The sequence below is a fragment of the Aspergillus tanneri genome, assembly GCF_003426965.1.
Source record: "Aspergillus tanneri strain NIH1004 chromosome Unknown AapTan_1_pilon_pilon_pilon, whole genome shotgun sequence".
Taxonomy (NCBI): Eukaryota; Fungi; Ascomycota; class Eurotiomycetes; order Eurotiales; family Aspergillaceae; genus Aspergillus; species Aspergillus tanneri.
Genome location: NW_022984628.1, coordinates 2163788 through 2189234, shown reverse-complemented (window position 1 = coordinate 2189234; position 25447 = coordinate 2163788). Strand labels below are relative to the sequence as shown.

Here is a 25447-nt window from a genome sequence, read left to right as displayed (position 1 = left end):
TAGCCTATATGAATATATCACGAGTTTACGGGTTTCTAAGGCATGTATGCCATCGATATGAGAACTAGAAAGCCACCACAGGAGGTCCAAAAGTAATTGGTCTTTGTATATTGCTATGGTAGAGCAGGGATAACTAGATCCCGCCCATTCACGGAATACCCTTCCTTATACTCCCCAACATTAAAATTAATATTAACTACAATAATTGTTATATTTTTCTTGCAGTCGTGTTCACGTCATAAGTAACTGGAAAATCAATTCCTCATTTCAATGAGCTAGCATCCTCACCCTGAGCTGGTGCCCAGTTCTCCAGCCATTCTCGCGCCTTGTTCAAATCGCTCCCGGCGGCTTCAACAGCAGCAATACACCAAGGCAGATCGTACGACTTGTCGCCGCCAGTCATAGTTACTTCTGTCGCCAATATTTCCGCCAATATGCGACGTTGCTGGCCGACCTGGTCTGTGCAAAAGTAGAAAGGTGCCGTGTTCGGCTGGTCACTCCGTAGGTTGAGGGCTTCAATCAAGGGTCGTACTGTGGCCAAGATAGTTGCCGCGCTTGTTGACAAAGGTGGGGGGGTGATGGTATTAGGGCCAGTGCCCCTATTAGATTCGGATGAGAGTCTTGCCTGCCTCCCGTTTTTGCAATACTCGTTCTGGCAATAGGATTTCCCACACCCCGTCATCATCTGGGAGAGGTATCGTCGCTCAATGCGACGCCGGAGCGCTTTCCCTTCCGGATCATATGTATCCACATAAAGGGGTCCAAAACAGATGCTGCAAAGACCCAAAGTATCATTCCCCGAGACTAGTGCAGCACGTCTATCAATCGTCCGTCCACAGTTTTTATTTAGACAGGTGCTAGGGGGTGGTTGAGATAAACGGTCCAGGTCATGATGACGCAGATGCGTCTTCATGTCTCGCAGTCGGACAAATTTGTTGCAAAGATGGCATTCCGTCGTGCGTCCGCCGTCGACCAGTTCATGAGGAGTGAGCTCAGAGACTAAAACTTCCGGGTTATCCATTTCGGGGTCCGATTCGCCCTTTTGAGGAACTACGAGGTGACAGAACCGGCATAAAATTGGTTTTCCTGGGCAGACTGTAGTGCGGTGCTGAGCAAGCCGTGGAAGACCATCCGTCTCGAAACCACAGGCATGGCATTTATATTGGTCGTGGAAGATAGTGTCGTGCCTTTGCTTGCTCAACAAGTCACTACCATACAACGAGTCATGGGCACAATGCCAATGGTTCTGCCATTCTGGCGAAGTTTTCTGAAACACGTTGCGGCATTGAGCACAAAACACATTATTTCGGAGACAAAAGTTCTCATGCAATAGCAAGCTCCGGTGAGGTACCCATTGATGACAATTCTTACACCGGACATCTTCCGGGTCATGTGTCGCTGAAGCGTCGTCTTCTAAGAGCTCATTACCATCAGCAGACAAATCTGCTGCCAGATGCAAATTAAATTGCAGTGGCCTTGATTGATCAATCCCTATATCTTGCGGATGGTGGGCGAAGGCATGCACCGATATGTACAAAGCTTCTGCTCCATCGAGTTCCACGTTCGTCGGCTGGATACTAATTCGCTTCAGAGGGCTACTGGAGAAGTCGCCAAAGACATGCTCATCCGCCCTAGGTCGATTCCTCTGCCGCGCAGAAAAAGGACTGGCGAGTAGAAAGACACCTGCAAGGTCTGTACTTTCGATCTCAAGTACTAGCTCAATAGGACTCTTACAGTCCCAACTGTGAAGCTCATAGTCCACGTACTGACCTGGGATCACCTGGCCAGAGACCGACTCTCCAAGTCCCAGCGCCCCGCCAATAGAGGTTCCCGCATTTGTCCCCGGTGGGCGAGATGCCTTGTCCAATCGTCGCTGCAGCGTTTCCCTAGCTTGGTCTTCAGTCAAAGCCACGATGTCAACTTCCAGGTCCGTATCCACTACACAGATACCATCGCCCTCAGGCTCCACCTTATCGACCAAAAACCTGAAAGATTCATCCTGACCTCCTGACACTGTTAAAGATTCTCCGGTAGTTAATGTGGTGTAGTTGTCACGTAGGTGACGTTCGAGCAAAGCCTTCCAATCCTCGACATCATAACCGGCTTCAAGAGGGCGCAGGCGAACATAGGTGCCTCTAGGTAGCTGCTTCGCATGAACTGTGACAGTAAGGGGCTGCGGCTCAATCGATGGGACGGAAACGCCTTTCACTCGGTCGACTGCATCAGTCGGCGACAAGGGAGGGTCATTCTCGGCCCCAAGAGCAGTACGCAGGAAAGCGCTGAGACTGATCTCATTTTCCTCGGCGGAGAACTCCCGGATCCCAGCGTAGACGGCACGACCATTCTGGGGATTAACGACACGGAATGTAAGAGGATGGGGAAGTTGATGCTGACGGCTTACAACCTGCTCGCGTACTCGAGACTCGGCAGTGAATGTATAGGGGTTTAACGGGTCAAAAATAGAAGTGTATGGACGAAGATGGCCATCTGAGGTCACCTCCTTGAGTGGCGCAGCGGCCAGGAGCTGTTCAAGAGCCGACTGGGGGAGTGTGATCTTATCTCCGGGAAGTTTTGGCGTGAGTCGAGAGGCAACGACAAATTGCGACGACCAGTGCAACGGCTCCGGCATCTCAGCCATGATTCTCTCTCGCTCTCGCCTAGTGGAGAACGCGCCAGTAAGGTTGAAGGGAGTGAAAGCGGGAGGGACGTAAAGCCATCTTTAAAGACCCGATGATAATACTGTGGAGACGTTGAGACGAAAGAGCCGCCGCGGTTGTTCTGGAAGCTACCGGGTTGCGATTTGTCATCCTCCCCACAAACGAACAACTACAAGAGTCTATACAAACTTATGGAAGAAAGAGAAGGGCAAAAAATATGAAAAAAAGTTGCATTCAGAGGTGATCAGGAGGAAGAACGATCACAACCTTCAATGTCCAGAGAGGAAATGGAAAGGCGAAATACTACTATATATACGGAAAGCATAGGTAGCAGCAATATAAGAGTACATCAAAAATCATTCTCCATTGAGGAACAAGACAAATGACAATAACAAGTGTCACGAAGGTATACTATTCAATAGATCTCTCTCATTCGGTGGCGTGTACTTGTGTTGCACCAGTCGCACTAGAAGGCCACTTGTTAGTCCGAAGCTCTGGGCTTATGGGGCGAATCTAGCTAGTACCATTGTTGAAGAACATCCCTCATTGTGTTCAATGCAATAATCTCCTTGGCAGTTCTGGCAAGTACGTTGACAGTCCATCTTACACGCAGCACACTAAGTAAGATCTCAGACAAGCAACGCGCATTGATTCGTCATGCACAAGCAAACTACTTACCGTCGGTCCACACTCCCAGCAATCTTTACTTACACCAGGTCCAATTCTCTGCAAGATAAGGAGTCAGCGGATACCCTGTTTCAAAGGAGAGGAGTTCACATACCCTTCGCTCCGGAGGCGAATCGACATCTGAATCGTTGCGCCTACTACGGACTGCGGTTTGATGTGGGGACAAATTCGTCCTCACATGCTCAGGGTGTGGCAAGCAGCTAATACAGAACCACTTATTGCAGCGATGGCACCATCGATTATTCAAGCACTCAGCACAGCGGGCAACTAAAACAGGGTGTTCGTCTGGAAAAAGGGAAGGGCACTTCGCCGCTACAATTGAGGACGAATGGAAGGGAGGAGGCGTAAGCAAAGGGAAATGCTCGTCCGGGGATTGTCCCCAGATGGCTGGGCCTTCTGGTGAGGTATGGCAACCATCACACCCACTGGGGCCCAAAGCAACGGTGGCAACTTCTGGTCCTAGAAGTCGACCTTCTGGCTGAGATCCCCCCTGATTATCGGATGTGGGTGTATAGAGGTCAGCGTTGTGTCGAGGCCCCCGACACAGCACTGCATCGAAAGCGATGATGCCTTCACACTTCTGGATAGTATGAGCCCACTCACTCTCGATGGTTCGATTGAAGAGTCGTCCTGATGGCCTGTACCACGCATTCTGACGATACATGGAACTCTCGTGGTGAGGATCATCGGTGGGGGTCATTTCTTCTGTCGCAGCTCTGCCACAGGGTTCTCGACCAGCGCATCTGGAGCTCCACCAGTCACGATACTTACTCCGCACCATGTTTTGGGCATGGTTTACTGGCGTAAAATGATAAATACCCTTTACCCGCGGGGTTCCTTTAGGGCGCTCGGGACGGGCCGCGTACTGAAGTATTTGCATTAGCTTGCGTTCGTTGAGATGGCGACAGTCCCTTATAGACAGAATGTTGATATTAAACCGTTCCGTTAGGACAATATCGGCTACCAGATCAGCTGGGACTGAGAGACCATCCAAAACCAACGTGCGCACGTCCTGTAGGATCGACCTCTGCTCCAAATTCGCAAATATCCTTCTCAGAGGGCCGGAGTAGAACTCATCCTCGGTCAAAGTTTCATCCAGAAGTTCATTTCTTCTTGTGTCTCTAGCCGGACCCACAGGCAGTGTATTGATCATCTGAGCACCATGGCATTGGGTCAGGTCGAGATGGCGGAAAATGTATGGAGTCTCTATGATCATGATTCTGAGGAAACGCGAAGTTGATGCCAAAGCGAGCAGAGATGCGGCCGAGAGGTATGGGGCCATGCGATCGAGGACCAGGCTGTTTGACAAAACGTCGACCAACGAAGTCCGTCTCGGAGTGCCTTGAGACTGTTCAAAGAGCTCCTCGGTTTCATCATCACCTGACTGCAGTTCACGAACTACGGGGACTAATCCCACTTCCTTTGGTGACAATCGGCGAGCACCGTAAAAGAACTCAGGAGCTCGACCGATGAGGTGTTCACGATAGGCTGCCACAGCGCCAACAGCAAATTCGTCACCTTGCATCGATATGGCTGGAGCATTTGGCTGGAGCTCTCGGAGTGCAGCCCTAGCCTTGGCCAGCTCCGTTTCCAATAGGCTAATAGTCGACTCTAGAACAGCGGGCATGGCGTTGAGATTACCGGGATCGACGGCAGTGACCAAAGTGGACCATAGCTCGCCTTCAGGCGCGGGCATAGTATAATGTAGACACGAAGATATGAAGTATTGAGGAATGGAGATGGGAAGCGGGTGGACGAATATCAAATGAGGCGGGAGCCGATAGGGCTTGGAGAATGTCCAGATGGTTTGAAAGTGACCCAGGTATGTAGATAGATAGGGTGAGCGAGAGCAGCAATGCGAAGGGAAGGCAAGCTGACAACCAGTGGCGACTCTGCAGGAGATAAGTCGGAGTCTCCAAATTGCAAGCAACGATGGCTGAATAAATATTAGCTATCACTGCTGAGGAGGGGGGGGATAAAGGTCTCGTAAGGCGCCGTGTACAACTGAACAGAACCAAGTGGAGCCAACAATGCAGTGCCAACTCGACAGGAACGGGAATGACCAAAAGAGCAAGTCCGGGGGGAGACTAATTGGGAAGAAGACTAATTGGGAGGAAGACCTTAGGCTAAGGGGATAATGATGAACAAGGGATTGATAAGCTGTGTTCTGGAAGTCAATAGAAGAATTTACAGAGTTAGAGTAGTTAGTTTATTCAGTTAGTAGCGAAGAGTAATAGTGTTTGTAGATGGACAACCAAGTATCTCATTTATATTCTTGGGTAGAGAGAGAGAGATGGATGGGGAGGTGACACAAGGACAGAGAGGTAAGGAGGCGCCTCCTTGACAACGGAGAAATTGACCTGGCCATGGAGAATCTGCAGAGTAATCACCGCCCAAAACAATAATAGCAGTAGTAGTAATAATAGTAATAGCAATACGGAGTAATAATAATAAATAAAAAAAAATCTTGCTACGTGTATGTATAAGTACACAGTATAGACAGGAAGTAAGCAAGCCGGGGGGGCTCGGCTGGAACTAGCCCGTTCTGGAGAAAAACCATAATCGACTAAGCACTCATGGACTGATGGACTGATCTGGCAATTTAATTCAATGGAGGTGGATTCCGCTGCGCGGGCCAAGAGTTAGCGGAAGACGGGACGACATGATTCCAGCACCTCCTTGTACTTAGTAACTTGGTAGGCATGTACATACATAGTGTGAGAGATTCACCGCTGTATCCACTTGGCTTAAAGGTCATCGGATCTGGACTGCCCCACTTCAGCCGGGAATCTGGGAATAAAAAGAAAGGATCCGCTGGTCACGCGCATGTCAAACTTCTTTGCCACGACGCGTCAACTAGAGATCATTCGGTCCATTAGATTATGTGGAATTGTTAGGACCTAGATTGCCTCTTGTACTTTTGGTAAAAGGCTCAGTTAGGGGAGAGGTGTGTCTCCTTAGCATCTTGGTCAAGCCCTCAGACCAGGCTATCTAGTTATAGATATAGTCGTATGTATAGAGTACTGGACACTGTAAGCTGAAATGCCGATCATTTAGGCCTGCCAAGATTCGTAATTCGTAGAGGGAATGCTTTAGCGAGAATTATAAATATACTTCTTGCTCTGTACAGTAGGTCCAAACAAAACCCTGACCACCCCAATGGGATGGCCATTGGACAACCAACTGCTCTCCTAGACCATTGATGCTATCTGTAAATAGCGGCTATGAGGTTGACGGTAGACGAAAAACTCGATTGATCCAAGAAATATGTTATTAAGGAACCTATGATTCTGTAGAAAACAGCACACCTCACTTCATTGGGGTAAGAATCGTCTCCCTTATATTGGACATATATCTGAGTTCTCAAGGCCACAGGTGCATGGATACAAACAGGAAGCGGAAATACCTCCGCCTTGTAATGAGCTAAACTAGCTGCGTGTCGGGTGAACAACGATAGAAGGATACCAAAGCAGCAATTTTGATTATGCTCAAACAATAATGATACATGTCGCTCATGGTCTCTAAATTTGAACTATCTTCATTCCTTGATTCCCTAACTATTTGAAAAGTTTGGAAACAGCAACCTCCTTGTCATCATGTTTGTTGAGGATTTTGGCAGTTGCAAGGTCGAAATCCTCTTGCGTAACATGAACCCGTCGTTCCCGGAGAGCATACATTCCCGCTTCGGTGCACACACCCTTCAACTCTGCCCCAGAGCAGCCATTCATTTTCTCCGCAATCTTCGTTAGATTGATGCCTCGCGTGAGGTTCATTGACCTCGAGTGGATTCGTAAAATATCCGCACGAGCCTCAACTCTATTGCCAGGAATAATGAGTCAGCAAGTAAACAGTCCACGTCAATTCCTAGTAACCAAAGGAAAGTGAAAAAAAAAAAAAAGGGGGGGGGAGAGTGGGCGGAGAGCGGATCTTACGATGGAGGTGGAAATTCAATCTTCCTGTCAATTCGCCCTGGACGTAACAACGCTGGGTCTAGGATATCAAGCCGGTTTGTAGCCATAATTATTTTGATATTCTTGGTAGGTTCAAAGCCGTCCAACTGGTTGAGTAGCTCCAGCATAGTACGCTGCACCTCCGAATCACCGGAGCCTGCTGAGTCTATCCGGCTAGATCCAATACTGTCAATCTCGTCCATGAAAATGATACTTGGAGCGTGCTCTCGAGCCATCACAAACAACTCGCGCACCATACGACTACCTTCACCGATATATTTTTGCACGAGCTCAGACCCGCTCACCCTAATGAACCGACAATCTGTATGATGAGCGACTGCACGGGCAAGTAGCGTTTTGCCAGTTCCTGGGGGTCCATATAAAAGCACCCCTTTAGGTTGTGCAATACCAAGAGATTCGAACAGCTCCGGATGCTTTAGACCAAGCTCAATGACTTCCTTAATTTCCTTGATTTGTTGGTCTAAGCCGCCAATCATGTCGTAGGTGCTATCGGGCACCTTTTCAACCATCATAAGCGACACAAGGGGGTCCACGGACGAAGGTAACATCTTTTCCAGCTTATAGGAATCCGAAAGCAAAGCAACTCGCTTGCCAACAGTCAGCTTCCCGATATCAACACCGTCTGCAATATCCACAACTGTGAAAACACGGATTGGGTCAGCAACAACTGAGCATGCCCGAGAGTAAGGTCCACCATGGGATGAATAATCTCACCATATTTGCCTTCTGGATGCACTTTAACTAGAACCTTTTTAGTGCTCATCACTTTCACCACCTCACCAACGTAAGAACCGGGCTGTTGCAGCAAGCCGAGCTCCTCACGGAGTAGGCGCACTCTCGAATTATAGTCGTTGCGCTGCGCTTCCAGCCTCCGTAAAACGGCTTGTCCATGAATAATCTCGAGCTTCATGCTCTCTATCTTATTGCGGTAGTAGTTGTCGAGTGCCATAATGGGCAGCAGAGGATGGCGCTTCTTGCTAGTATCCAGGAAACAAGGTCTTCCAGGAGATATCCAACGCTTGGGAAATGTCTAGAACCCCAAGTGTGGCTGCAATAATGGCAGTATCTAAATATCCGAAGCGAAAGGAGCGAAAATAATTAAGAAATTTTTTACAGGCAGTAGGAATGCAGAGACGCCGAACACCTGTAAGGTTGTGGTTACGGGTAGGAAGGTAAGATAGTTAGCTAGCTTAATAGTTAAGTTAGGTTACAGAGCATCAGCCACAAGGCTCGGGGATTAGTCACACTAATGACATTTAGTTACTACCCTGTAGGTAGTTATACCAAGATACCATTTATTACACGTATCTCTTGCCGTAGTGCTACAGACGGAGTACAAGTGTCCTAGATAATTAGTATATGCCTCTAGTGCTGATGCTGACAAGGCATTTGATTCGTACTATCTAAGATATGCTGAACCATTGTTCTCTGCCACATTTACCCCAAGTATGTACTTTGTTTGCCGTACAAAAAGACCAGTTCTTATCAAAACATATCTCCGTAAAAATAAGCGATTCAGAGTACACATTGTTGTGTTAGTTTTACTATTGAATCCTCACGTCCCTTCTCTCACTAGTCCACGAGGCCTGATACCTCAGCTGACTGCGGGGAGTGGAAGACGGATCTCATGATCTAGTTAGGGCGTTTCTCTTTCCTTTCTGTCCTCAATCACCCGTCTTTCACGCCTCCCTCTCGTCCTATGCAAGCCGGCCCAATACCTGGAACGATTCTTTAGGACCGGTTGCAATATGTAATTTGGACTTGCAACACACTTATTTACTGCCCTTGTTTCGAGTGCAGATCACTTTTATATATATTTTTTTTTGTCCTCGTTTTCCCAGTTAATTTCTTTGGCCCTATTAATTTCTAATCCCTCGATAGACACGTCGGGGAGATAATCAGAGTGCCAGGAAAGCAGCGGACGGTACATAGGATAACAAACAAGGAGCAGTGAGACTTGATGGACAGCAGCCAGGGAGCAGACCATTCCCCGTTGGGTCCGCCATTCGCCGCCAGTGCAGAAAATGAAAACATGTCCTCTGGGACTCTACGACGATCGAGAATTACTGGTCATTCTAGAAGAAGCTATGGTGCGACACCTCTATGTGCTGAAGTTCGGGTATTATAATTAGTGGCTTACGAAGTTGTCTTCTGCAGGCACGATAGATCCTTCTGAAAGGGTGAGCTCTGAACAACATCCAGGCGAAAGTCAGCCAGAGATTTCAAGCCGCGCTATTTCTACACCTTTCCAGTCCGATAGACCAAGAAAGCCACCTGTGACACGCCGCATGTCTTCTAAACGGCAGGTACCCCATAAGGGACAGGAGTTCTCTACCGACGATGATGTCCAGGAAGTTGAAGAGGATATAGCTATTCAGCAGGCAACAAACCCTCAGCCTTCGCCAAGAACTCGCCCTTTAATAAAGCAGAATTCAACAATCCGGCGGAGGGTTAGCGCACGCGTCGGAACATTTGCGCAAACAGATTCCGATCAGGATAGAGAGAACGAATTCGGCTTGCCAGAATCTGGTCTAGAAGACTCTGGGGTCGAGTCCTCCTCGAAGCAGCCGGAAGCAGAAACCCAAGCTGGCGGAGAAAGCGGTTCAGACGATGGTTCAGACGACGAGGTGACCAGTGATGCAGAAAGTTTCACTCTGAAAGATCGTCAACAAGCTATCAACGAAACCCACCCATTCGGAATCAGGCTGTGGAAACCTGCATTGTACAAGAAAAGTCGTTCAGTAGAAAAGACTGCTGAAGGAGATATACACTCGTCTCCAGGGGGACGGGTGGGAAATATCCTTATTCTAACCAATCTACTGTGGACTATATTTTTCGGATGGTGGCTTGGCCTTGCGGCTCTTACAGCTGCTATCGCTTGTTTTGCCTTTGCCTATTCACCCAGTGCCGTGGAATATGGGAGAGTCTTTTCTGGACTTTCCTGGTATTTAATATACCCTTTTGGCTCCTTCGTACGATTAAATAGCGATGAAAATTATGCAGAAGAAGATGAAGGTGAAGGTCGCAGCATCAGCGAGTATGAGCAATGGCAGAACGGCGACCTAGAGTATGGTAGGCTATTTTTCGGACCCCGTCGCAATCAGTCTCTTGTTGGGAGAAGGCGAAACAGTGTCGATTCGGCCAGTGAACAAGAAAGCCTTCTAGGCCGAACACACAGGGGCAATGCGCAAGAAACCCCCATAAGCCATTCTAAACGGCGTTTGTTTGGCCGTGGAGAGTGGACTCTAGGTCGCGTTGTGTTCTTCGTATTCTTCTATTTCCTTGTTGGGCCCTTGATGCTCTTGGTGTCTCTACTCTGCTGGTTCCTCGTCTTCTGGATTCCAATGGGACGCGTGACCATAATTTTGTTTGATCACCTTCGTCGTCATCCGCTAGCTTTATCGTACCATTCTGACACAACATCTACGCGTCTCAGTCCTGGTTCCTCTTCGTCCATCCTGTTATGCACTTATCGGGCTGCTGGTTTAAGATATTGGAAATACACAGTGGGCGGGACCAACATCTTCTTGATCAACCTTCTTGGTGTCGTCTTATTCGTGATCTTTGATTACTTTCTCCTAGCTAAAACTCTGAATGTTCAGAGTTGGTTGACGCATCCGGGTCTAATTTTTACACTTGCACTCGTTTCTATCATCCCTCTAGCTTATTTTATTGGGCAAGCTGTTGCCTCGATTTCCGCACAATCGTCCATGGGCATGGGTGCGGCCGTCAATGCATTTTTCTCGACAGTAGTCGAGGTTTACCTCTACTGCGTGGCTTTAACAGAGGGGAAAAGTCAGCTTGTCGAGGGCAGCATCATCGGCAGTATCTTTGCAGGTGTCTTGTTCCTTCCCGGATTGTCCATGTGTTTTGGTGCTATCAAGCGCAAGACACAACGTTTCAATGTGAAATCTGCTGGAGTCACTTCCACGATGCTAATGTTCGCTGTAATTGCTGCGTTCGGTCCCACGCTCTTTTACCAAATCTATGGCAGTGTAAGTGTCTATATGCAACTTCAGCTATTTTGAATGCTTATAATTTGGCTAGCACGAACTCAATTGCCGGCCATGCTTCAGCGCGGAATCGGGCAGCGGTGATTGCCGCCGTTGCTACTTCTCCCAAGTCCCTGCCGTTAATGATAGTTTCTTTCGAAAAGCCGTGCAACCTTACTCATGGTTCGCGGCTCTGTTCCTCTTTCTATCATATATCATCGGGCTATGGTTTACACTCAGGACCCATGCCGCCCTCATTTGGGCTACAGAAGCCGAGGAAAAAAAAACCGCGGCCTTTGCTCATGAGCAAAGCCCTTATGAACCGAGGCATCTCCTCTTTCAAAGCGGACAGTCAGGACTTCCTGGTGGAACTGCTGGGCCAAAAGGATCAGTTCGCGACTCTCAACTATACAAACGGATCCTAGGGCAGTCTCTAAAGCACGTTGGCTTGTCAGATGTCGCAGCTGAATCTGGTACAGACCAACCCGAACCAAGTTCCACGCGTGACATGAATACAACTCCCTACCTTGTTCCCCCTCGAACGGAGGGCGAAGCTAAATGCCCAGAGTTCAAAGACTTGAGAGGCATGTCTGGCAAAGAGAACGAGCATTTGATGCGCCAAGTAACAGAAGTCGCAGCAACAGCTGCAGCCGTTGCTGCCCGTGATGCCGCTCGACCTCGGAAGCCTTCTGTCCAGCACTGTACGCTGCGTCAAGGAAGTAAAGGGTCCACAGATCCCATCAAAACTATGTTAGAGGAGCATGATGATGTCGGGCTTGAATGTAGCCACCCGGGCGGTGGACATGATGCACCTAACTGGAGCAGATCTAGAAGCTCCATTATCCTTCTGGTGGCCACTATCCTCTACGCAGTTATCGCCGAGATACTCGTCAATACGGTGGATGTTGTACTGGAGAGTGTCGATATCGATGAGAAGTTCCTTGGAATAACTCTATTTGCTTTGGTGCCAAACACCACAGAGTTTTTGGTAAGTTAATCTTTGTTTCATGCAAATTTAGATTACTTATATACAATATGGTAGAATGCTATTTCATTTGCTATGCATGGCAACATTGCACTATCCATGGAAATTGGTTCCGCATATGTGTTGCAGGTTTGCCTTTTACAGATTCCTGCCTTGGTTCTCTTCAGCGCCATTTATGCACATTTAATAGAACCAGCAGAACTCCTATCAAGGTCATTCAAGTATGTCTCTTTCCTTGCTTTGCTTTCTATTTTTTTTTTTTTTTTGTTCACTGTATCGAACAGAACAAGCTGATCTTTTGTAGCCTAATCTTTCCTCAGTGGGATATGGTTTCGGTTATCCTTTGTGTTTTTCTTTTATCATATGTACATGGAGAAGGAAAGAGCAACTATTTCAAAGGTTCTATCCTGGTACTCACATATCTTGTGGTGGTTATTGGTTTCTATTTGTCTGGTTATAGTAACATGGATACCATGAGTATTGATCGCTTCGATACACTGGCACTAGGTTCCAGCAGCTCCGAGAAATTCCACACAATCGGCAGGTCAAGAAGCGGCCTAGCCTTCTAGTCCATGGAAGGGGGGCGCCCGGGGAGGCTCGGAGGGACTTTTGTTGAAGTGCTAAGACCGTTGAACTGAAAACGCTAGCTTGCAATTTCACCTGTTAAGGTACTTTTTAAACGGAGGACCCATGGTTCAAAACTTTCATCTGTCAAGCGTGTGTTGATTGGTGCTTCCTAGAAGTTGTTCTTGTCTTCTAGAGCATTGACCTGTATGACTGGGACTACAATAATGTTTATTAAATTCAGAGGCATTCTATTTCTATCCAGAATAAATACTCATAGTAGAGCGGATAATGACAGGAATCCGAAAGTATGACAGAATCCATCCACACTTCAACAGTCATTATTATTGCTGTTAGAATAAACCAATTCCTCGCACCTGTGTATGGTGATATGTTAAATAACCTTCCAGGAGTTCACAATTTGGTCAACCTGGGCCCGGTATTCTTGCTGCTTATGACACTGCTCGAGGAAGACCCTATATTTGACGTCAAGTAGATTTTTCTCGTTGACATTGTCCGTTGGTACTATTTTCTTTCCAGGTTTGCTCATACGATCCATAATTTCCCACAGATCTTCCGTGACGCCATCAGTATCGGCACTGGCAGCCTTGGCGCCGAGCATTGCTGCACCATGACAGACGGCAGCATGGATGTATCTAGGAATAAGAACTGGCATATTGCAAGCGGATGCAATGAGCCTCACCAAAATATCATTTTGACATTGAGATCCGGACATAAAAATGGACGTGATGTTGTGACCAGCCTGATTCATGGTCTCAACAATCTGGCGAGTTTGCAGGGCGATGAATTCGAGAGTGCCATAATAATAAACTGCAAGGCCGTCCACTGTTTTGTCACTGGTAAGACCTACCACAGAGCCTGTCATTCCTGAGTCTGCAATGGGTGAGCGATTACCCCAAAGGTCCCCATAAAAAAAGAAATGACGACCCAAATAGGAGACAGTTGGGGCTTTTTGCTCATGGGCCATTTCTTTCAGGTGCTCGTTTAAGTATTCATAGATGTTGGCATTGTATGACTCTGCGATTGATACCGCCTGATTGAAAGCAGGATGCGTCTCAATCACATGTTTGAGTAGTTCGCCCGTGGCTGACTGGCCCCCTTCAGCCATCCAGTAGCCTGGTTGAATCGTATCACGATAGGGACCCCACACGCCCGGGACAAATACAGGATTAGGGGACATTGCTAGATGACAAGTGGAGGTCCCGGCGACAGCTGCAAGACGGGAGAAGGCCTGGGTCTTATCGTTTGTAGCGACATCCGAGCTCAGTTGTTCAGACTCCAAATCGACTTTGGCGCCGACGGTACCAATCCAACCTGCGTAAGCATCGATAACACCACTGCCTATAGCAATTCCAGCAGGAAGACCCAAATCAGCAGCTGCTCTATCGCAAAGTGTTCCGACCAATTCGCCAGCACTAAGATAATCGCCGTTCTGATTCTTGGTTAGCAGTCAAGAATCCAAAAGGGCGAGTATATCCAATAGGTCAACGCAGCTACGTGAAAGAGGGGATCTAAGAAGAAGAAAAAGGGCTCACCACCCTATCAACTCCTCCGACTCGCAAAAAATCATCCTTGGCTAAATCCCCAAGGCCAATTTCTGTCAAGAAATCTTCCTGCCAACCTTTGACGCTTCCATCCACACCAACAGGGACATAACCCTGCTTACAGACGACACTACAAAAACTTCTCTTTTCGTTGCCAGTTGCAATATGAGTAAGCGCATCAGCTAGGTCATAGAACTTGCACTGGTCGAAGAGATCCTTGGGCATGTAATTCTTCAACCATAGAACCTTGGGGATCTCCATTTCGATAGACATCTTCCCACCTACATAACGGAGAAGATTGTGATTTGTGGCATTTATCTTTTCAGTTTCCTCCACAGGGCGATGGTCCAGCCAGAGGATGACATTGCGATCTGAGTCAAAGTTGGGACCTGTAACGGATATTGGTTCATCTGTAACATTGGAGAACACTGATAGTGAGCAGGTTGCATCAAAACCGATGCCTCTTACGGTGTCTGGGTCGATATTGTGTTGGCTGATGGCACGGTGGACGGCAACACAAATGCAATGCCAGATATTGTTTGTCGATTGTTCCTATCCAGAGCTGTCAGCAAGCGCTCAAGGCGATAGCTGAAGAAGGATGTGTCAAATGACAAGTCATACGTAGTAACCCTGTTGAGGCTGCCAAAGTCCGATATTCTCGGATGCTAATCCAACAATGTCACCTCTACCGTCGATAATACAGGCACGGGCGCTTCCAGTTCCAACGTCGATGCCGATATAGTGATCTATGTGGGGTTGGATATCTTCCCGGGCATCCCTCAAGGCCTGTCGAGATGGGCGGCGATAGGGCAGTGAAGTCGTAGAAGTCATGGTGAAGAATTAGGAGAGAATATACGATGGTAGGGACAAATTGTGAGGACGAGGGAATCTTCTTGAAAAATCGTGGTGGCACTAGGAGCTAGAGAAGAAATAATTGTAGATTATGCCCAGAAGTACCAGAGTAGGTGTTGACGAAAGCAGCAGCTTTTGGAAGTTGATGTTACCGTCACAACGCCGGGTTCGATATCTCTGGTATCTTTGGAGACAATTAAGCAGCTACCCCAAGTATACTAAGGTAGATAAATATGCTGTCGTCGACCCAATTCTTCCGGAGGAGTACCTTCCGCAGGTACAGCTGTCAAAGCTGGGAAAGGGAAGGGCAAATCAAATCAAATCATGACCTCATTTCCGCAGTCCCCGTCTTACTCGGAAAGGATGAATATGGGTCCGCCAAGAAGCAGTCTATTTCCTGATTCTTTAGGTAACGTATTTTATCAGCGAGCGGTCCCGGTCACCCTGCATACCCCAATCAACTCTTGATCATTTTCAACCACCAAAATGGCTACCAAAACGCGACATTTATCTCTTTCAAATGAAGACACGATATTGCCTGCAATTTAATCAATAAAATCAGGTCATATTCAATCGATTTCAGCCGCAGCTAAGCTTTATGGAGTGCCTCGGACAACGCTAAGCGCCTGATTAATGGCCGCTCTCCACGCGTTGGTTCAACACCAAACAGTATAAAATTAACACCTATACAGGAAAATAGCTTAAATGGTTTCTTAATACTGATTAACGTGGGCTTTCTCCTAGAATCAAGACTGTACGTGATATGGCCAGTATTCTTATAAAAACCTTAATCAGAAAACACAAGTCTCCTGCTTTATTAAGTCTTACAAAAATATTAAAATACACGCGCAGTTATGGAAGCTATACAGCTACAGAATTTAATTATTTTTACACAAAAAATAAAGCAATATTGCTTTTCCCCTTACCCCTCCCACCTGCTCCAACTATTTAATATTACTTATTTCAGGCTATTAAATATGTATATAGTAACTACGTACTGTTACTAGTAGCTTTGCAGCTGCAGGTTTAGTTCTATACAAACCTAAAAAAAAAAAAAAAAAAAAAATTACTAGACAAGCTATATTTCCAATCTACTACAAGACCACCCTTATTATTATCAAGCATTTAGTTATCAGATTGGACTTCTTAAACACCTTATATAACCAAAGAGTTAAATAGACAGTTAGGTCTTGTTTAAAAAAAAATACAGCAGCAGTGTACAACAAGCTCCCAAGCCCATACTAATTTAATTAGCATTTAATAAGATTACTAAAAGCTTGTGGAATTTAAATGGAAGCTGGCGTCCTTATTAGGCACAAAATAGGGCAACTGCAGGAAGCGAACACTTTTATAAAGTAAATCGTGATACAAAGAAGACTTATAAGTTCAGGAGGTATTAAGATGGAGAAAAAGGTCACAAGCGTGGTTAAGAAGCTGCTTAATTAGATAAGGTGATAGACAAGGATTTAAAGCAACCATGGAAACCCCCCCCCCAAAAAAAACCACGGTGTAATATATGCGGAATTTAGGGATATAATCAGGTAGTATATCCTTTTAAATTCAGATAATTTTATTAATATTTTTTAATTAATTTTGAATGCATGTTTTAGTGGCCATTTGGTGGTTAAAAATGATCGAAGGTATGCAGGGTGACCGGTCGGTGATAAAATACGTTACCATACTACATAACGTAAGGTACAGTAGGTAACATGTACCTAGCCAGTCAATGTAAAATCATCACCTTCCATCCAGATGCTTTCTTTTTGAACTGGGCCACTGCGTCTTTCCATCAGCGCCCATTCAACATGCGTCCCTCCACCATCGTCCTTTCCGTTATCTCGGTGGTTTGCCCTGCCTCTCTCGCCAAGTCTCCAGTTTCTACCACAACAGATGTATTCTACTGGCCCCCTTTGGCTCCCGAGCCTTCGGTTCTCGCTCGCATCTCCCACGATCCGATCACTTCCTCCAAGCCCGAACTAATATCGTACTCCCCTCCAAATCCCACATCCTCCGAGAATAAGAAGACTCAAAGTCCAATTGACCAGGATACGGTCCAGATTGGTCTATATATCCCTACCGCAAAGTCCAAACGATGGGTAGGCACCCTGACCTCGCTTTCCGCTCTGTCGGGGTCCCGAGAACATAAGTCAATTCTCCGGCTTCACTTGAACCCTTCCAATGAGATTTACCATGTCTCCTTAATCCCATCTTCCACTTTGACCGTTTCCTCAACCTCAACTGGCCCTATCGTCGAGCTTGTCCCCAGTGAGCCTGGTCCTCGTCCACACCTTAACCAGCCCATCGTGGTTAGCCCAGATGGTGCAGGTCCCGAAGAAGTCTCTGAGAAAACCCTCTTCCAGAAGTAGGTGTTTGTCTTTTAACTCGTTCCTCCAAGTTTGGTACCAATTATTTTCGTGCCGATGACCACCCTAACATGAGTTGCTTTAGGTATTGGTGGGTCTTTCTCATCATCACATTCTTGGCCTTGTCTGGTGGCAGCGAAGGGCAATAAGGGTATTCACCATCATCATCCGCTCAGATATAATCGGACAGTTTATATTGATATTCATATTATCGACCCATATCATTCCTCCAATGCCATTGTTAAGGCACTTCTCTACGCACGTCTTAGGATATGTCGTACCCTTGGCTATCGGGGTCTAGACCTCCGTACCGGCTATTTACACTTCGACAATGGTTGAGGTCTCCGAAAATCCTAGTTTCACCGAACACAAACCAACGACGGCTGTAGGACTCTCATGCTACGTACATAAAGCAGCGAGTGTTTGCACTCTATCAGAAGTTGTTGGCAATAATCTTGATGATTCTGCTCCGCTGCTTCCTAAGCTGTATACCTCATAGGTCCTCCAAGCCTCAGGGTAGATAATACCTCCATTATGTATAGCATACGACATATCCATTCCATATATTCTGGGGTTGACACTATGAAAATAGTGAGACTACACATCTATAATTGAAGGACGACCTAAAGATTCCATTTATGGGTGAACATATATATAGTTCCAGATTCCACGGTATACACCTGGTTGTAGACTATGGCACCTTGGATTTTGGGTTGGGTATGGAACGAATGAACTCGATGCTGACAGTTTTCTTCCCAGAGGCAGCATGCCTAACCTTTACATATACCACTTAGCTGCTCCTACAATGTGTAAATCATCCATTAGTCTAAATGACCAACTGTTGCGTTTTCCGTTGACCTCTTCCAAATGGACCGACATCCCAGTACACAATCCCCCTGTCCGTAATAGCCACGAGTTCGTTTTCATTATGCGTGAACTGCAGCTTAAAGCAGACAGCATCCAGAGAGAGAACAATAGGCCGCAGTTCAATCATATCGCATCTTTCTGACCGTGATGAAGGTGGATAGAAGCCATTCCCATTCTGTTCAATAAGTGCGTCCGGCTCCAAGGCCCAAATATAGAGGCGCTTCCAGTTTGCCACAGCAATTCGTGTGCCACGTTTCGAAGCAGCAACTTTACAGCCCAGAGAATTAGTTGACTCCTGAAACCCCCAGAGTCGCGCAACAACTGTCCATTCCTGAAATCGCCGCCCACGCTCAAGATTCAATACATGTCCGCAATTTCGAGACTGACAGACAGATTCAGACTTCAGCAGGCAGGCGACAGTCCAATCTTCCGCACGGTGAGTAGCGACACCGAAGGAAAGGTATTTCCACCGGCATAGGGAGCGGTCGTTCTCGGTATGCGTTGAATGTGTACCAAAGAAGGGAATCGCAATAGAGAAAAGAAGGCTCTGGGAATCCGAGAACCGCACCAGACATGAGTTCTCATACAACGTGGGCTGAATGGGGAAGGATGACATATTAATCCTTTGAAACGCTCCGTATAAAGTTTCTGCCCGATAGTAATAAAGCAATTGGCTTGACCTGTCGTTAAATGCAAGGTCTATTACCGAACCCTTCTCGTGGAGTAAGTGACTTCTAGCTAACCTCGCATGAAGATAACTGTCGTCGCGTATATGTTGCCGTTCCCCGTCAACGAGGACACACGAATTGTAGCTAAGTTCTAGACCTTATTAGTATTACCATAGTAAACAAGAAAGAAAGAAAGAATGGTGGGAAGAAATCAGAAAGAGTGCATTGAGAATGCACGCATGGAGCAAACTGATCTGGAAAACGAACCTATTATTCCCGGCGCGCCATCGCCACTCGACTCAGTCAGTGCGGTGTAAAGGACCACTTCATGAATGCAAGGGTCACGAACATGCTGCCAAGATATTGCAAAGGTGTCTTTGTGGGAAGCAGCAATAGCCAAGGGCTCAAAGTCTACCTGATCCGGAAATGTACACACTCGAACAGGAGAATGAGGAAACCGAAAAGAATGGCGGGCGAGATAGAGCCGACCACCATTGGAGCTTGACTGCAGGGCCTGCCTGATGAATGGATGCCCTGTTTCTAAGTCGTCTTCGATTACAGTAGGAGTAAAGCGTTGGAGAACATAGACACCGTCGTCACTATCGAAAGCCGTTTTGAGCACCTGAATTTTCCCTGGTTGGCCCAAAGACAATTTTAATTGAGCTTTATGCTGAATGTCTCCATTCTCAGCCCGGAATAAATGGACTTCTTCTTGGTCTCTGATAACCAAAGCAAGTATTTGGTCGTCGGGGGCAAGCGAAGATGACTTAACATCGAGCACCTTTGCTCCAAATCGAAAATTTGTGCAGCGAGCATGAAATTGCGCCCCATATAGCTGCTGAAATGAACGGTCCACAAGTATCTGAAACAGCTGCTTCGACTGAAATGAGTGAATGTTTGGGTTTAACCCTGGGGTTTGATGAAGATGATGCAAGAGAGCCTCTCGACAACTGGACGCAATTTTGTAGAGAGTGCGACAAGAGAAAGCTGCCTGCAAAAAAGTGGGCGTAGTGGAATGGTGAAGAATAAGTTGTATTAGTTCCGGGGGTAGATCTAGTAGCATGGCATAAATCTCAAGTCACGCTCAAAGTAAGGAAATAAAACTCTCTCCAGCTTGCGATATTCTTGCGGATAGGTTAAATGATTCCAGAATGCAGGTTTCTTGGTGGCTGTTTTCGAATATATAGTATTGTGGTTTCATACAACTTTCTGGTGGGGAACTGTGTTAAGGCACCCACTGTTGCCTACTCCATTGTAACCTATACTTTCACATAATGACTGAAGTGAATTGAACAGATCATCTATTGCAATACCAGGATATCTGTCGACAGTTATTTCTCCACTGTTGATTGTCTAAAATAATTAAAGATCCATCCCTACCAGGCCTTATAACGGCAAATCCAACCTTCTCATTCGCATCCAAAAAATGGTCAGCAACATATGTTCTAAAAGATCTATCTTGGCCTAAACTTAATAGGCGGAGGCATTGTTAGAAGGACAAAAAAAGAAGGGAGAACATCATATTCAGTTAACAAACTTCCCAAGTGGAATGGATACATGTTTACTTGTCATACAGCTTGAAACTCTATGAAGAGGTGAGTTAAAAAATTTAGATAGGAATGTCTGAGTACACATCTTTCTGTTTTAAGAGCTGTCATCATCTTCCATTTGGGAGACGGTCCATTCTAATACACTCTCATAGCACAAGACAAATTGACTTAGGTTCTGCACCATACCAGGCCTCTGAGTACGAAAATCAGCCACGGTCTTTGCAATAAGATCTTCATTTTGTAGCCAATTATCACAGGAGCATTTCGTTGAATTGTCATGTTGATGTGCAATTCTCTCCAAGCCTTGTTGTTTAAGCATGTCCAGGACACTATCAACTGTGCAGAAAGAGCCTGTACGGCCGCATCCTGCACTGCAGTGTACCAATACTGGTCTCTGTTGTTGGAGGTTCGGGCTGTTGCTGCTGTAAGTTGTTGTATTGGCTGTTGCACTTCTCACTTTATCGCACTGTGCAATCAGTTTAAGGAGATGACTTGGCTGCGACGTGGTGCCGAAATCAGGCCAATATGGATACTGTAATTGGGTGACCTCACGCAGCGGCTGAAATGGAAAAGCCGAATGTGATAAGCTAAAATGTCTCATAATAATACAAGGACTGCCAGAATCACCAATGGAGTCTGAACAAGACTTGTCTGGCCAGCTTCCAGACTGATGTAAGCCAGGGGAATCCATATAAATGTATCTCTGGGAAAAGTTGTTGACTTGTAAAGGTCCATAATTTCCGGATTGCCAATAAGGGTGGCACTTGACCTGGCCCTTTTCAATCTCTGCAGTTAGAGAAACGACGACTTGCACGTCTTGTTCCCAGACCACACGCCAAAAATCCTATTATATCAGTAAGTTAGGCTAGATTCTGCATCACACTCCTTTTTATCCCAATCCAAATACTAGGAACGTAGTAGAAGGGGCAAGGGTGTTGAGATGATCTGTGATTTGTGAACTTACATTAAATGTATCAGGCACAGGAGCTTGTGTAGCAATATAGCGTTTGTTACTATATTCGGCTTTCATATAATTTGCATTCACATAGTCACAGTCACCGCGGGGGACATCCTGTAGCCTAACTCTGGAATGGTCGAAAGGATAGACATCATTATATCTGTTTTTTGCTCCCTTTTCAATACCGGCAACACGGTATTTGCCACGAGGGGCATCGACTGAGGTAGAATCGACAGATTTATTGTATGACAAGGCTTGCTTCATACGTTCCAGCTCCCTTTTTTCAATATCTAAAAACTTTTCAGAAACGTTCCGGCCCTTGTCTGCTGGGTCTGCCACCTCACACAGCCAAGTAGGAAGCAATTTTCTTTTGATCTCTGTGAACCCTTTAGGTAGCTGAAGAGGGATTTGACCCACACCGCCAAGAAGATCCATATGCTGGCGTATATTTCCAAAGAATGGGACAATAGGATGAGAGACGTCTGGTAAAGCGCACCCGCCAGAAATTGGAGCACCAGCCGGAAGATCGATCTGCATCGGAGACGGCTTAGAGGATACCCCAGGAATGAGAGATTTTTGTTGTACGAAAGTTGGAAATCGATTAGAGAAGGCATTGAAGCCACCGAGTAGTATCAGCCCCTCGCCATTCCACCCTTCAACTGTAAACTTTTTCAGGACGTTTGTCAATTGAACAGCATCTTTTACATCAGATGTAGCCGCATCATACACGGCGATGTACCGGCATTTTCGCCATCTCGCAAAGCTTCTCTTGTCTGACTCATCTGTGAACGTGTTTTCTAATTTTTTAGTATCAAACGAAGGGCGCTTGAGTAAAGTGGTTGGGATACAAAGATTCAATGACCCTTTAATATTCCCTTTCGCAAAATGCGCAAATGGCCTCACATCTAACAACATGACATCATGTTGGTATGATTCAAGGAGCTCTGCACAGTGCTCAGCAGAGACGGCATAGTAGTTCCCCAAATTTAACTCCAACGAAGAATTCGAACAATCTGAAGTTAGTTTCTGTTTGTTCGGATCACGGTTTAAGGTAAGTGCATAATTTGAGGATTCTTTGCGTTCGTCGGGCCTCAATGTCGCCTTCAAGACGCCCGCCTTATCGGACACCGTCTTCTTAGGTAGACATTGCGATTCTGGATTAGTGATTGAATATTGGGAGTAAAATGACGTATCCCGTTTCTTTCTCGAATTTACACAGCTGTCCACACTGATTGAGAAATAACTGGATCCGGAACCACTTGGAGCTGTCTTGGGGGATTTGATGTTGGGACTGCGCGGAGACGGATGGGGATCGTATAAAGGGAAAAGGGCCGCTGGATTCGAAGGGCCTGCGCGTTGCAGATTCGGGGACTCTGAGGGCCACGGAGAAGAGGGTGATCTTGGGCCTGAAATAGCAGACATGGTTCCTCTCAAAGATTTCCTTTTCTTATTTCATTTGATATCTTTCCTGATGGTTCGGATAGTATAATCAAATTTAGAGCCTCTTTGCCATTTCGTGAAGATCCGAAATGCTGCGCGTCTGGTTAAAGATTCCCTTAAACTTTGAGCTGTACGACAGTTGCCGAATTTTTCCCCATCAAGGCTAAATGCAATCTGATGACAATCAATGCTCTATAGAATGGAAAATAAAAGAGAGGTGGTAGGAGAAGAGGGGGTATAAGGTAAAAGGTGGTGATGGAAATAGCGTGGCGAGTACGGAGTACAGGAGATAAATTGACGTCAAAAAGCCTGCTGTCTCTCGAGGACTTCTAGTGGATATATTCCACAACCCACAAGAAAAAGGGGTGATGTCTTCCGGCACTGCAGGTAAAGTGATATATGACAAAACCCCAAGATTAGGCATTAGAAAAACGAAGGATACAAGATAAACGGTAGAAGTTCTAACCAAAACGGTGGTTGTGGGTAGTCTCATATAAGGGGAGCCGAAAATAATCGCAGAGAGGCGCTCTGTTGAGCCAATCGAGGCCTTGAAATAGGGAAAGTGGGGTGGGAGGGGCCTACCTGATATCACTGACCCACCACCGTTATCAAACATAGAATAAGCAAATTTTCTCTTCCTCCATTCTTTTGGACATATATAATGGGCAAATGAGAGAACAAAGTGATTCTTTGGGTATGACGTTATGAGGTAGGCAAACGGCGGCAAAAACGTGCAGAAAGAGGAGAAAAAGAGCCTAAAAGAAATCATGTACCTCAGCGACCGGTCTGGATCTAACCAAACCAAACAAGCAATGACGAGTGGCAACGAACCTGGACTGTTCTTCTAGGTGACTAGTTACCTAACTAATGAATGTCCACTATTAGTTAATATGGATTATCTCATCGTGTCTAACAGTTAACTAACTGGTTAGTTAACTGGTTAGTTAGATGCATTCGGAATTTCTGAGAATTAGCTTCATGCTGCCTGCTAATGTCGGGATTGGTTGCTTTTACCGATTACAGTAGGTAGATACGCCTTGAGGACGCCTATTTGCTTATACGGAGACTGCTTCGTCAGTTATCATATAACAGTTACAATTATTCCGATGGATAATATAGTTTTCATTCGGAACTTGTTTTCCCCGGCTGTTAAACTTCCCAATATCCTGTTTCCTGGCACAAGATAGCTTTATATCATTTATCTTAAGGGCGCTTCTTAGGCTGGCATGAATTAAGCAAAGTGCTAGATGGATATGTTAGTTTGGAATAGAGCCTGGAAAGAGTGGCCAGGTCCTAGGTAGGTACTAGGCGCTACTTACTGCCGAAGTAACATGATGAATACCCAACATGGAGAGATGCTTGAACACCAGTACCTACCGCCGTTTGGCTAACTTAGGGCAAGGAAGAGCTAGATTATTTACTAGATAGTGTGTGAAGGCCCAGATTTATAGTTTCCCATCGGGCTCGCCCTTGAATCTCTTTACCCGCTTCTGCTCCCAGTCATCCAGATCCTTGGCCATGAGCCTCTGCCAGCAAAAGTTAACAATTTATTTTGATCAAGTTCCTTCATAATTCAACAGCTTTTCTAACAAATATCAATACTCACATAATATTCCTCTCTTTCGTCTCCGATAATTCTCCTCCGAGGATTTCTCTTGATACCCTCTTCTCCATCCGGGCCCTTGAGACCTAAGCTCATCGCCTCCTCTTGATTTAGCTGCTTGACTTTGCGGTCGTATCGCTCATATCTCAGAGCCGTAGCTGGTGTTAAGACAAACGACCCAGCAACTATTATCATAACGAAAGGGAGACCAAACAAAAGAAAGGGATGCTTGGGAAGGCTAGTTCTATATGCTGCACCAACCCGTTCCCCAAACGAAGATGATGCATTTGTTGCCCGTCGAAATGTTTTAGCCTGAAATACAGGCATTGTCGTAGTTTATCTTCGTCACCTGATTATTTTAACAGTTGCTTGGTAGGCTGATAAGATCAAAACTTCATGGAATTCTCACTAGGTCAGGGAACTCGTTTCATGAGTGAAGGAAAATTCAGTACTTTTTTCGAGGCGAAGTAATGGACAATGCAGTCGGTGAAATATAGGTCCGACATTGCTGGATTTGGAAGCACGAACGGGAAAGGACTTTTTTTTAAATAAACAATGAACTGAGCCACAGGAAAGCAAAATATGTATTTTGAAACAGTGCCCTTCCTTGTCAGATAACAGTTTAAACTTTCAGCTGCTATTCTCCAGACTCCAACCTCTCGAGCGGTCATCATAACCAGCGTTAAGCAAAACTATCAAAGACAATCACCGAACTAACCTACGAA

General features: G+C 46.1%; 9 protein-coding genes across 9 annotated transcripts; 2 read left to right on the top strand and 7 right to left on the bottom strand.

Moving 5' to 3' along the window:
* Positions 1-262: 262 nt before the first annotated feature.
* Positions 263-2638, bottom strand: ATNIH1004_002725 (putative ubiquitin fusion degradation protein (Ufd1); the record flags this gene model as incomplete). The annotated part of the gene is made up of 1 exon (XM_033567410.1): positions 263-2638. The coding sequence occupies one exon, from the start codon at positions 2636-2638 to the stop codon at positions 263-265; it is 2376 nt and encodes a 791-aa protein (XP_033429405.1).
* A 448-nt stretch (positions 2639-3086) lies between these two features.
* ATNIH1004_002724 (uncharacterized protein) lies at positions 3087-5040 on the bottom strand (the record flags this gene model as incomplete). Its single annotated transcript, XM_033567409.1, has 5 exons — positions 3087-3123; positions 3182-3274; positions 3336-3358; positions 3439-3478; positions 3767-5040. The coding sequence occupies 5 exons, from the start codon at positions 5038-5040 to the stop codon at positions 3087-3089; spliced, it is 1467 nt and encodes a 488-aa protein (XP_033429404.1).
* A 1861-nt stretch (positions 5041-6901) lies between these two features.
* RPT6 (proteasome regulatory particle base subunit RPT6) lies at positions 6902-8264 on the bottom strand (the record flags this gene model as incomplete). The annotated part of the gene is made up of 3 exons (XM_033567408.1): positions 6902-7160; positions 7277-7952; positions 8030-8264. 3 exons carry the CDS (start codon positions 8262-8264, stop codon positions 6902-6904), a joined length of 1170 nt encoding a protein of 389 aa, XP_033429403.1.
* A 1339-nt stretch (positions 8265-9603) lies between these two features.
* ATNIH1004_002722 (calcium/hydrogen antiporter) lies at positions 9604-12304 on the top strand (the record flags this gene model as incomplete). Its single annotated transcript, XM_033567407.1, has 2 exons — positions 9604-11310; positions 11363-12304. The coding sequence occupies 2 exons, from the start codon at positions 9604-9606 to the stop codon at positions 12302-12304; spliced, it is 2649 nt and encodes an 882-aa protein (XP_033429402.1).
* A 946-nt stretch (positions 12305-13250) lies between these two features.
* ATNIH1004_002721 (FGGY-family carbohydrate kinase) lies at positions 13251-15252 on the bottom strand (the record flags this gene model as incomplete). The annotated part of the gene is made up of 4 exons (XM_033567406.1): positions 13251-14309; positions 14413-14810; positions 14877-14973; positions 15043-15252. 4 exons carry the CDS (start codon positions 15250-15252, stop codon positions 13251-13253), a joined length of 1764 nt encoding a protein of 587 aa, XP_033429401.1.
* Positions 15253-17078: 1826 nt separating this feature from the next.
* ATNIH1004_002720 (uncharacterized protein) lies at positions 17079-17639 on the top strand (the record flags this gene model as incomplete). The annotated part of the gene is made up of 1 exon (XM_033567405.1): positions 17079-17639. One exon carries the CDS (start codon positions 17079-17081, stop codon positions 17637-17639), a length of 561 nt encoding a protein of 186 aa, XP_033429400.1.
* Positions 17640-18462: 823 nt separating this feature from the next.
* On the bottom strand, positions 18463-19119 carry ATNIH1004_002719 (uncharacterized protein; the record flags this gene model as incomplete). Its single annotated transcript, XM_033567404.1, has 1 exon — positions 18463-19119. One exon carries the CDS (start codon positions 19117-19119, stop codon positions 18463-18465), a length of 657 nt encoding a protein of 218 aa, XP_033429399.1.
* Positions 19120-19438: 319 nt separating this feature from the next.
* On the bottom strand, positions 19439-23101 carry ptpA (putative protein tyrosine phosphatase (Pyp1); the record flags this gene model as incomplete). The annotated part of the gene is made up of 2 exons (XM_033567403.1): positions 19439-20051; positions 21686-23101. Coding segments are annotated over 2 exons (2029 nt in total), but the record flags the coding sequence as incomplete, so codon positions are not given.
* Positions 23102-24564: 1463 nt separating this feature from the next.
* COX16 (cytochrome c oxidase assembly protein COX16) lies at positions 24565-24917 on the bottom strand (the record flags this gene model as incomplete). Its single annotated transcript, XM_033567402.1, has 2 exons — positions 24565-24645; positions 24726-24917. 2 exons carry the CDS (start codon positions 24915-24917, stop codon positions 24565-24567), a joined length of 273 nt encoding a protein of 90 aa, XP_033429397.1.
* Positions 24918-25447: the final 530 nt, after the last annotated feature.